Source organism: Lolium rigidum, chromosome 7 (assembly GCF_022539505.1).
Source record: "Lolium rigidum isolate FL_2022 chromosome 7, APGP_CSIRO_Lrig_0.1, whole genome shotgun sequence".
Classification (NCBI taxonomy): Eukaryota; Viridiplantae; Streptophyta; class Magnoliopsida; order Poales; family Poaceae; genus Lolium; species Lolium rigidum.
Genome location: NC_061514.1, coordinates 288,888,989 through 288,901,664, shown reverse-complemented (window position 1 = coordinate 288,901,664; position 12,676 = coordinate 288,888,989). Strand labels below are relative to the sequence as shown.

At 41.0% G+C, this 12,676-nt stretch overlaps 1 protein-coding gene across 1 annotated transcript; it reads right to left on the bottom strand.

Annotated features, from left to right (window-relative positions):
- Window positions 1-2,578: 2,578 nt before the first annotated feature.
- On the bottom strand, window positions 2,579-9,490 carry LOC124672945. Its single transcript, XM_047209097.1, has 8 exons — window positions 8,972-9,490; window positions 6,893-6,982; window positions 6,318-6,398; window positions 4,192-4,269; window positions 4,043-4,102; window positions 3,573-3,866; window positions 3,332-3,428; window positions 2,579-2,800 (listed from the first exon to the last, which is right to left on the bottom strand). Exons 1-8 carry the CDS (start codon window positions 9,200-9,202, stop codon window positions 2,745-2,747), a joined length of 987 nt encoding a protein of 328 aa, XP_047065053.1. The 5' UTR covers window positions 9,203-9,490; the 3' UTR covers window positions 2,579-2,744.
- Between the last annotated feature and the right edge of the window lie 3,186 nt (window positions 9,491-12,676).

Sequence of the window (12,676 nt, the reverse complement as noted above, 5' to 3'; positions counted from 1 at the left end):
CCTCCCGCAGATCCGGAGGCAAGATCGCTCGGCGGCGGCGCACCTCGTCCCGCCGCTCTCGGCCCTCGCGCGGCACGGGGGGGACCGGCACGCGCCGCGAGTTCAGGTACCAGCCCCCTCCCGACAAGTTCGCGTCCGGCCATGGCACATGCCGGTTTTCCTCCCATAGCCGCCGCGCGAGGTCAACGCGGACGTACCGGCCGACTCGTGCCTTTTGCCGAACGCGAGCCGCTAGTCTCCCGGTCGTTCTTCGTCTTGCGGAACGGCCAGCATTTCTTTCCCATGGCGTCGGTGGGGTGGATACTCGTGGGATTTGGCAATGGTTTGGTCGTGGAAATGGCCGCCGGCAGCGTCCATTTAAAAGGCTCCGACGCCATATCGCCTTCAATGGCCTGCCAGTGCAACGTCTACTAGCTGCGCACGCTCGCGGAAGCCGAGGCACGCCATTAACACGGCCCTGCAAAGGCTGCAGCGCGCCGCCCGGAAGTAATGCCGCGGAAGACGAAGCAGTTGTGCCGTTGCCAGGTGGGCCCGTGCGAGGACCGAGCGGACACTTTGCGCTTTCACGCAGCGTCCACAGAGACGCAAACCTGGCGCATATTTGGGCCAGGTTTGCGTCTCAGCGGACGGCCGCTGGAGGTGGTGCACGACGCATTTTCGGTCACGGCGGACACAAACGGTCGCTCAGCGTCCGTTTGCGTCGCGCCGCTGGAGATGGATAGAGATCAAGTGACATGCACCTTTTGCATGTCACATGGTAACATGCGGCTTAAATCCGAATTTAAACATTGCGAACAAATCTGAAAAAAAATCATGCATGTTCACAACACATATTGAGATAACCCCTAAAAATTTCAGATCAAAATTCGAAACATACATCGAGAAAAAAAAAGAGAAATCTGTCATGAATAGTTCCCGAATTCAAATCTGAGTTTCTATGTAGACTATTCACATCTGAGTTTCTCTTTTTTGTTTCTCGATGTATGTTTCGAATTTTGATCTGAAATTTTTAGGGATTATCTCAATATGTATTGTGAACATGCATGATTTTTTTCAGATTTTTTCGCAATGTTTAAATTCGGATTTAGGCCGCATGGCATGTGACATGCAAAAGGTGCATGTCACTTGATCTCTATCCGCTGGAGATGCCCTTAAGCCCTAGTTCTTGCTACCGCTCCTGCGCAGGCTTGTTTGTTTGATCTAAAAATGTCCCGTGCCAACCTGTTTAAAACACGTGTGGCCTCTTGCAAAGGAAATTAAACATTTATAAGGCTCATCATGCCATTTAAAATGGCGTGATCTACTAACAGTTTATTATTGACCTTGAAGATCTGAGAATTTTTTCAGAGAGTCCAACATCGTTCAGTCTTGGCCATTTTGAAACAAAGTCACCAAACGAACAGACTTGTCTAAGTTGTTTTTGACCCATCTTAAACTAAAAGTAGCAGAGTCTAATGACTTGAAAAGCAAACCAAGACGGCATGTGGTAAAAGGCTATAAAAGTTTTTGTTTCCTTTCCGAACGCCGCAAATAGTTAACAGTTTGGAAAAAGTCCAATTACCCTAAGAAGCACATCAATCATCTTAGTTGTTCCATGTCATCAGTCAATCAGTCATAACCAAGTCCTTGTAAATTATTTGTACCAAACAGAACCACACAGGCAAACAGCGACAACATGCAGCCTATTCAGTACTGTAGTATTTTCTCAAAAAGGTTATTTAGTACAGACAAGCTGATGTTAGGAACGTCCAAACCTTCAGAATTTCGTCGGTCGACTGGGAGGGCTAGGCATAATGAATTACACGACTCCACATTCATGCATTCAAATTGGATCAGCTAACAAAATTCATTTTACTTCTAACAAAATTCTCACGAGATCATAGGATCAGCTAACAAAATTCATTTATACAAATTACAAAAAAAATCTGAAACTTTTGTACAACATACCTACGGTTTGTATCTACAACTCTAGAAAATATGCAGCCCCAAATTCCATCTACAGACAGAGAAATAAAAATAATATACTCTACTGTGAATAGTGACAGCTTTAGGTGAACATGATTTCACACTATTCACACCTAAGATTTGTCTTTTTTTGTTCTCTAAGTGTAGGTAGAAATTTAAAATTGCGGTTTTTAGGGGTTGCAAATATATGACATATGTTTGTTGTCAATTTTTTCTAGAATATTTAAACATGATTTGTCCGTTTAAATTTTTTGATCTCACAGATCCTAGATCCTATCTAAGTTGCCCCCAAGTCTTCCCACCTTGGGGGTAACTTGGATAGGACCTTTTGAGTACTTCCCACCTTGGAGGCAACTTGGATAGGACCTTTTGAGTACGTGATCGAGCCACCCTGCTCATGGTTGGAGTCTTGGAGACAGATGGGAGTCAGGGAAGGAGTCTAAACAAAGTACTACGTAATAGTTTAAACAAAATAATAACTTAAAACTGGTTTTCCTAAAATTCCTCCCAAAACAAGTTTAAGTTTTACTAAAACTTTTCCAAATACCTGTTATCCAAACAACCACTAAAAGTCATTTTAAAATCCGGGAGCATATGCTCGCGAGTACAAAAACGACTTCTTCTCCTCTAAATACGGTAATTCCAAAACTAAATCCGAACATAAGAGCCACCAGTGAGGTTACACGCATTAGCACATGATCACCAACCCTGTCCACCAGCGAGAGGTTACACGCGATCACCAACCCTATGCAGAAATACATCTAAGCTTAATTAGCATGTCATGTACGCTGTTCCTCAAGGATGTTTGAATCAGATGCCCACCATTTGAGCTTATCTACAACAGCGGAAGCCAAAGTTGTGGTTAGAGAGAATGCCAATCAATCAATACATCATCAAATCAACCCATGAACAAACTATTAGACTGTACCGCACGAGAACTACCTTCCAGTAAATGATACCATGGTAGCAGTCCTCAAAATACAAATTTTGGGTTTCTATAAACTTGAAAAAAATGGAGTGTGTTCACAATTCCTAGAACTATTAGAACAAAATTTGAAATACAAAGAGAGAAACGAAAAAGACAAATTGATATGTGAATATGTCATTTGTGCTTGTCTTTTACTGACAGTATTCATGTTGGAATTTTCTTTTTTTGTTTCTCGGTGTGTGTTTCGAATTTGATTCTCAAAATTATAGGGATTGTAAACACACATCTTATGAACACTTACATTTTTTGGTGAATATTTTAAAAACTTGAAAATTTGATTTCTGATGACTGATATCATGGTACCATATAGAGGTCTGTATCACTAGATATTTATCCAATACCACATGTCTCAGGAGAGAATAAAAACAGAAAATCTACCTGGGACTTGGTCTAGCGCATGCCACCGGAGCATAACCATCGTGGTAACGAACTCCTTGGCGTGCACAGTCGTAGGGCAGACTACCTCCTCCAAAATCTGCAGGAGACAGAAAAAAATAACCAGGCGTCAGATCGATACAGATGCATCTCCATTTTGTCTACAGAGATTTTATATTGACATGCATTGGGGAATAAAATGAAGTGATCGAACAACATCTTTAAACTAGATACATATTCACACCTTGCATGATTTGAGGGGTAAAGCCTTCAACTTCAACTTCTGCTGCAGATTACCCAGTTTCTGCTCAAACCTGCGGTGGGCATCCTCAGCATCGATTTGGGGATTGTGCTTTGGTTTGTCCTCTTCGATGAGTAGATCATTCACCGTGTCAAGAGTGTTTACAAATAAGATGTGGCTTATTGCAGCCAAACCTCCGAGAGCGGAAAGAAAAGAACGGATGGTTGCCCTCTTGGCCTTCCCGTGGTAGGCATCCTCGGCAGTTTTGACGAAAGTGGCCACGCACATCCGAACCGTCTGTGTTTTGTAAAAAAAAAAGAATAATTCAGCACCATGTATACTTTCGTAATATCGCTATCGTACATAGGTGACACACCTCTGAAACTTTAAGAATGACATGTGCCATTTACTCACTTTTAAAACAGTTGTAGATAGGAATATATTTCCTTTATGATACAGGAAATTTGAAATACCTGCTCGACCGTATGCATAGATATTTCACTTGGCCGACGGAGTCTGTAAGACGCAGTATACTGAAGCACGAAAAAAACAGTTTGGAGACATTGTAAGAATAAAAAACATAGCACATACCATGTATAAGAAAGTGGGAAAATATGGATACCATGAGCATGGAAGCCAAGTGCAGAGCTTGCCTAGCCTGCATGCAGAGTTCCACCGACAACAAAGTAGCTTCCACGTGCTGCATACAAGTTTCACCAACCAGAACAATCAGTGAAAGTTTGCGTGTACTTCTGAACCTAGATCCCTAACTCTAGCACAATGAGGCATTTTTGCTTCTTTTCTAAACAGCTTCCAAAGTACCAGTACTCCCCTGAAGGATATATGTGCTAATGTATGATAGTGCAATTCTGAATTCAGATTAGCACCAAATATCTCAGAAATGATCGCACACATCCATTGACAATGCCAAAGTGGTGAGAATATCTTTTTAAGCAGATAACTAAACAAATAATGAACTATATAAACAGTGAAATAATCAACTTACTGTTCCTAACGCACCAACCTCAGTTATAACAGTAATAATATGCCTCACCGCGCCTACTCAAACGAGATAATCTGGTCGGTGCAGAGTGGACTGGGAAGGAAATACATATACCCCACATGTTTCACACAGCGGACGACCCATCCAGTGAGGTCAAAATTGACTCACATTATCTCCCGACCTATGCAAAACCATGTCTTAAATTGGCAGAGACGGCAGCCTTGATAGCATGGCGTCGCGGCGGTGTTCATCGCGCGGCATCTGGCGACTATAGAGTAGCAGCGTCATGTGGCAGCAGGCGCCGAATCACTCGAGTCTATCTATTGGAACTGAACGACCTGGATGGCACTAGGTCTAGCTAAACAAACGAACGATGCCATAGATTAGCACGATGGACTAAACTTAATGCATGGGCTCCTTTTGGGCTTTGGTACCTATGGAGTAGCAAAATTAATGAGTCAAGTTTGGGCTGGATACTAAAATCAAATCTCTACGTCATTATGTATACTATGTAAGTACTGGTATATCTGCAGGGATTAGTTGAGGGGGCCGATCATTGACTGTCTCCGCCCCTGGAGGTGGAGATGAAGTCCGCCACACGGGCTATTGGGTTTCTTTTGGTAGAAACCTTGTATTATAGAAAAGCAAGAAGCAACCAGTGGCGTCAAGATCAGCAGCCTAAGCTGAGAATAGAGTTATGTGGCATAGTGAGATGTTGTGGGTGAGAAATATTTTGTCAGAATAGCAAGTGTTGAGGAAAGCGCCACTGAATGTATGGTGTGACAACAAGTCAGCTAAAATCATAGCAAGTATTCCAGACCAACATGATAGAACCAAACATGTAGAGATAGATCGCTTCTTCAATAAGGAAAATTGCTACAATAAGAACAAGTCATGTAAACTCAAATAGCAGGTCGTCTAAAGAGTTAGGAGTTAAGGACTGTAGTTCAGCTTGTGACAAGATGGGAGTGATAGACATCTATCGTCCATCTTGAGAGGGTGTTGGGTTGTACATATCTAGGCCAAGCGGCCCGAGTGATCCAAGTGTACTTGTACATGTCTGTGTACCAAAGAAAGAGAATAAAAGATTCCGGAGATTTCCCCTAAAGACCACTGTATTGTTTAATAGATGCATAGATAGTGAACAAATGTCAAAATATATAGACTGGAACTCCCAAGTTATGTGTTCAAAAGAAACATGAAGACCTAAGATCAGATCACTTAATCTAATACTCCATATGCAAGACAATTGTGTTCCTAATGATGGCTGTCAAAAATTTCATATTTGCAATACATGTTGTATATAAGTCAGCATTTTAGTTCACAGTATAGTCATAACATGTTACGTTGGGTTGATTTATATTTAAAAAGCAATTTAAAAAAAGGTACAACTCCTTGTCTTGAAGTTATATTTAATATTAAGTTGGAAATCTATAAAATTCTTTTAAATTTTGTTAGAATTCCAATTTTTTATTTTATTAAATTATTCTATTCTAACAGAAGTTTTCACTCTAGCTTTGTTGCCTGCACATACTAACCATTTGTATACCACAAAAATAGGGTATCACAAGAAATAAACAAATAATAATGGTTTTGCCATTTCTTACTAAGTTAATTTTCCAATAAATTTGAATATGAGAGAACATTTTCCATAAATTTGATCGAATATGCAAGGAAGAGATCTAAACAAAATGTACAAGAACATTTCCATAAATTATATCAAACATGTCATGAACACAACTTACCAAAATGCTTGAATTGGAAGAAACCATCTCCCACGTATTCTCTTCAATTTTCCGTTCCTCTTCATGGAACATCTCAAAAGACTTGTCCAAATAAAAAAACATGCATTAGATATATATTCTTTAGATTATGAAAGCAATTCTATTGAATCTCAAAAGAAACCACAAAGTCCAGTGTAACTAAGTAATTGGTGAGGGTGTAAGATTTCTTTTTTAATTCAGGATATTAGCTTCCTTATAGATAACTCGAGAAAAGCAACATGACTGGAAATTCTCCAGCAATTATCCCCCTTCAGCAAACAATGCTACAAGGATAGGACGATCAAAACATGGCTGCAAAGATAGGATGATCAAATCATACTCAGACAAGTGCAGACATCTTTGTACTCTCAAGCAATGTAGCGACAGGAGAAGCAGGATTATTACACTTCCAGTAGGAGGGTTATTAACCTTCCAATAGGGGAAATTTAAAAAAAAAATACCTAGCATATAAATCGTGGTCACCACAGTAAACAATTGCCAATGGTAATAAGACAACAAAAAAGAGAACTACAACAACTTAAATGTGGCAAACTAACCATGTCATCTTCATAAGGAACACCCAACTTTGCAGCATACTCCTTGGTAAACTCCTCTATTTCCGCAATAACCTCCTCGACGTTCACTGTCTGCACTCAAACATAAAAGGACAAATGGAAAGGAAGAGTGCATGGAAAAAAGTTGTGACGCAAAATAATGTTAGGTGAAAACTATTAAGTTTCATGCACCAACCACTAGAACCAAAAGTTCAAACTGATGGAGAGAAGGTTGGCAATCCACATATACCGTAACACCCCCTCTCACATGTGAGTCAATAAGGCCTACACGTGGACAGAAAGAGGGCAAGAGCAATTTGTTTTTAAACGGTGGAACCCGAGACTTGAACCCAAGACCTCTCCGATACCATATTAAGTTTCATGAACCAAGCAGTAGAACCAAAAGTCCGAACTAATGAAGAGAAAATGGAAATCCACATATACTTTAACAAAAGCATCAAGATCATCACAAACAACAAATTGTATTTAGTAACACCAAGCCATCACATTACTGTTTCTGACAAAGGCCCAAGAAAACATAAAGAGTAAGGAAATAATGCGTATTCGAGACAGAATACGGAATAATTTGGTTGCTTTATTATGTTCTACTAGGTGTCATTGGAATCCGAAAGCAATTATCGATAGAAGAAAACATATCAAGCTAACCTATCAAATAATTAAATGTTAAAAAGAATGATTCGTTGGACTAAAATCAATGTTCAAGAATTCAGTCGATTAATCAGTTGACTAGCCAGTTAATAGCTACTCGGAGGGTGATACATGCGAACAGGTGTTACTCATCACGTTAACTGGCCAGCCCAACTAACTGGCTTGTCAGACTGATTAATCGGTTCTCGAAGCAGTTAATTGGCATTGCACCAGTTAACTGGGAGGGCTAACAAAGGCCAAATATTTGGCTCGTGGCCTCTCCCGCCCACCAACGCACCCAAATTACTAGGTTTGGGCTCCTCCCTCCCCCTCCGGATCTAGCGGCTGGCCATCTCCTCGCCATCCCCACTCTGCCACCAGGAGCTCCCCGTCGTCTCTCTCGGCTACTCCCCCCCCCCCCCCTCTCTCTCCCTCTCTCTCTCTCTGCTTTAGGATGCTTCATGTGTGAACTTACTTGTTGTTGGTATCTTTGCTGTGCTTCCCGGCTAATCTGTTTGTTGTGTTTGCTGCTCTCGTTATATTGTGTTGCTACTACTTATGATTTTCTTATATGTCTACAATAGCATACCTTAGTACACAGCATTGTTGGGAGCTTGGATAATACATAAATTTAGCTATATGTTGGTTTGGCCCTATTTAACCTACCGATTAATGGTCGACCGATTAATCCAGTTAATAGGCTGATTGACTGATTAATCTCTATACTCCCCAACCAGCCAAGCAGCTACCAATTACCGATTTACTTAACACTGACTAAAATACTTTACCGAGCTGCCGTCATGAGTCAGTCTGATTCTTCTGAATTGAACTGACTTGATGGAAATTTTCGCCAACTATTGACGCCTACTAATCTCACACTGACACATCATATAATTATGGGATCAATTGTTTCCCATGTAATGTAAAATAGATGGATATTAACCGGGATATTCACTTTGGCTCATAGGAGCATTTGCTCCCACTATGTGAATCTACATTTTGAAGTGTCAAAAAATTCTAAAGTAAATTTTTTCATGTACATCTACAGCATTTGCTCCTATGAGCCAAAACGCCACCTCCGATATTAACCCGATTAAACTACTGATTTACCCCTGCTGGGATTAGGAGGTTTCAATTGGAACTTGAATATATCCTTAGGTTACAACAGCAAACAATGTAAATTTCCAAGATTACCCTCACAGATGATGTTTAGCAGCGCAGCAGCAAACTGACATGTAGTCTTTTGTTGCTGCCTATCTGTAGTTTTAAGTTTTCTGCACTTTCCTTTAGGCTAAGTGTTTTTAGTAGCTCCTGTGCCTTTTTTTCAGCTCCCTTTTGTCTAATTTTTTTTCCAAGATTACGCTCACATTACATCTTACAGATCTAGATTAAGAAAGAGAAATTCCGAATAATTACATAGCAGGACTGTTTTACCTTGGGCTTGTCCTTGTCGCTCTCTTCATCGTTCCCCTCCGGATCTGCGGGCTGGCTGGGCTGATCTGCGGCATCCTTGTTGGCGCGGATCACATGCTTGAGTGTCAGGCTGCCGTGCCGACGCGGCGACAGTACGGGTAGAGTTCGGCGGCGCGACGAGCTGCCGATTCTGCTGGCAAGCGTGGCGGATGGCGCCAGAGCGAGACGGGCGCAAGGTCGGAGTGCGGCCATGGCTCACCTCTCAGATTATCAGGACAGGACGGGCTCCCACGCTTAACCCGGAATTACGCCGCCTATGGTGATCGATGTAGATTTCGGGCTGTTTGCTCGTGCAAATTGTAAAGCGATTTATATTACTCTCCGCCCGATTAAAACGAGTCGCCCGGATCATCTATCCAGCTTCTAACAACGGGTCAGCCAACTTCTTCGGGAAAGGATCGGTTGCACCCGGCGTCCCGGCTCCAGTCCAAATCTCTCGAAACTATTAGGGCATCTCCACCGCCAGCATATTTCAGACAAAAAAAAGTTTTGTTTAGGCTAGGTCGTAGATAAAATTGATCTCCTTGTCACAAATGTCCGTTTGGGTTAAGGGTAAAATTCATAATAAAAATTTTATAATTAAACATCTAAAATTTTATGCCATGACTCCTCCTTACTCTCCTCATGCTATGTCAATGCCTATTAATGCTCAATAGCATTCGCTTGGAGACGAGCGGATATGTGGCTATCATGGAGATCAGTGTGCATATGTGAGAAACTGCTCAAATATTGCTGCACCTAGTTGTGGCCCAATCAACTCACCCTAAAATTGCCATCCTTGGTCATGGAGGCTGTCATCACCCTATTACTCAACAATCATGTTGTGCGTGATCCCACAAGCAGTCATCACCTCATACATGGTCTGGACATTTCATGTTCTAGTAATGACAAACATTAGCCCACCGAGCTTGCAGCACACCAAGTGCTCACTCCATATATTTCCTACAAGTCTCTTGCCTTTAGGAAAACTCTTCGTTTTCTCGGTTGCGGGATTACAGACTGTCTTCACTAGTGTGACACGGTCCGGATAGATGTCATCAGCAATATAATAAGACTTGTCATATGCATTGACATTGATCTCATAGTTGACCACTCGAGCATTGTCTTCTACAAGCCTTGAGAACACCGGAGAGAGCGATGCAGCATGTTGATGTCATTGTGGGAACCGGCCATGCCAAAGAAAGAGTGCCAAATCCACATATCATGTGATTCCACATGCCTCAAGAATGACAGTGCACCCCTCAACATGCTTGTTATACTGCCCCTATCATGCAAATTGACGGTCTTCATCTCCTAGTGAATGCAATCTATGCTTCTGATCATCCCAGAAACCCTCTTGCATCATTGATCGATAATAGTTGGGCAATATCATCAACAGTTGACTCTATCAAATAAAGATTGCCGAACAACGGAATATCAGCTCGGTAGAACTTGTACATCGAGTTGAGGTAGGTGGTCTCCTTATTCGCAAGTACTCATCAAGGAGATTACTTGTCACTACATATGCGAGCGTGGAGATCACCTGTCACTACATATGCAATCATATGGAGAAATCGATTGACTCGTCCATATCACCTGTCACTACATATGCAAGCATACGAACAAGTATGGGTCAATGGCCTGCCTACTTCAAGCAAATGGCCAAAAATGGTCTAGAACTTCGTAGCGAGCAATTAGCCGAACAAGTAGTAGGCGGCGAAGCTAACGAGCGGTTCCAAGCGAAATGGCAGGGGGGCTACAACACGGGCACTGGACGCCGCCACCAAATAGTGTCCTACAGCGAGCTGTGGGCCAACCAAAAAGGTTTCGGCAACAACGAGCGGCAGCAGGCGGCGGCATCACTCTAGGGTTGTATAGGGGAGGGACGGACACGAATTGATATGTGGCTTTGGTGTCCCTGGCAAGTGGGTCCCGGGTCGAGTAGAGGAGGACACACGCAGACGACATATTCCAAGCCCAAATTTAGACCAGGAATACATCAATCAGTTTACATCCGGCCTCTAGACTAAAATTTACCCAAATTATGATCGGCCGGACCAAAACGGATACTTCTGATCCGTTTATGTCGGGCCGCTACTCTTAGTAATACAAATGTGTGAAGCAAGCTAGGACGTAGATAAAACATAAACAGTACTGCTACTGCTATGCTAAGAAAGATTTTGAAAAGTAAATGTGATTTGAGTGCCTTTTATCAATATTTTAACATCGCCCTACATGGTCGTTAATAGTTGGGTCTATCGTTCTAACCAATGTCAGAACTATGTGCACAACCGTCTGTTATAGCGATAGTGAAATTTAAACGGGGGTCGAGTTATACGCATTTTTTTATTTATAAACACTCAGAATTTACATTTAAAGTTTTAAAAAAATTGAAATAAAATTTTAGAGATAGCCAATAATGTATACTACGATGGTTTAAAATATCAATATAAACTACTTTATATAGTGCATATTTCAAGACTATAAAATTTGCCAATTTTGCTTTCGTGTAGCCTATAATACAAATTAGTTTGCATTGAGATTTGACATCATTGGTTACCTCTAGAATTTTGTTTCGTATTTTTTAAAAACTTTGAAATACGAATTTTGGGTGTTTGAATATAAAGAGCTACGTGTAGGTCAGCCTCCAAAACGCCACACTTTGATATAACGCGATATAGCTTAGACTACTTTAAGGGTTACATTATTTTATTATATAAAACAGTGCTTGTTATGAGCTTGTTATGTCCAAGAACACACAAGAGATTTTTAACAAGAGGTAATAACATGTCCACCATATGCAAGTTAGTACAACAAGTTAAAAATTGAGGTCCCGTGGTACATAAACCTGGTCCGGAATCATGCTAAGACTCACCCATATCATTGTTCCTTTTGCAAAGAAAGAAAGAAACACAGCGAGTTCAACAGAAATCTAGGCGAGTCCCTAGCACGGTCAAGTAGGTGCGACATAGAGGTAATGGAGACCATGAAGGTGAACATACTCCCTCCTTCACAAATTAAGATACCTATAATTTTCAAGTATAGTTAATTTTTAAAAAGTTTGAGCAATTATGTACAAAAATATCAATATCTAGAATTTTAAATGCATATAATATTAAAATGTATTTCATGATGATTTTATATAAATGTTGACACTTTTTTGTATATAGTTAGCCAAACTTTAAGACTTTATGCAAATATTATAGGCATCCTATTTTTGGATAGAGGAAGTAAAAAAGGTGAACAAATATATCTAGGAAAATACATCAACACCTACCACATTAATTTTGTTATGTTAGAATCATCATACAATATACTTTCATATTATTATATAAATTTAACGATATTAACACTTCCTTTTATATTTTTAACCCAAAAAATCGACTTTCGAAAACGAAAGAAGAACTTTGGTTTCGCGTGTGCCGTAGGCCAATCCCGAATATCTCGCCAGTGGCACTGTTTTACTGCCTACGGATCAAACGGGTGAGATGTGGCGTATGTGGACTGTGCCTATGAATGACAACATTGAAGGAAGGTACATCCCGTGAGCCAATAACTCAGATGAGATACAACTCCAATGCACACATGCTTTGTCTTTTTCTTTTTTTCCTTGGTAAAACATCACACTCTCGGAGCTATACTAGTTAGTAGTTAGTAGGCTGAGCATCTTTGTTAGGCTGCGAGCCC

Bases quoted from the DNA above. Each gene is read 5' to 3' on its own strand.
- LOC124672945 (XM_047209097.1), bottom strand. From the start codon at position 9,202: ATGGCCGCACTCCGACCTTGCGCCCGTCTCGCTCTGGCGCCATCCGCC. The intron at 4,270-6,317 runs GTAAGTTGTGTT...ACTTGTATGCAG, and splicing joins CTTCCAATTCAAGCATTTTG to CACGTGGAAGCTACTTTGTT. The intron at 4,103-4,191 runs GTATCCATATTT...TTCGTGCTTCAG, and splicing joins ACTTGGCTTCCATGCTCATG to TATACTGCGTCTTACAGACT.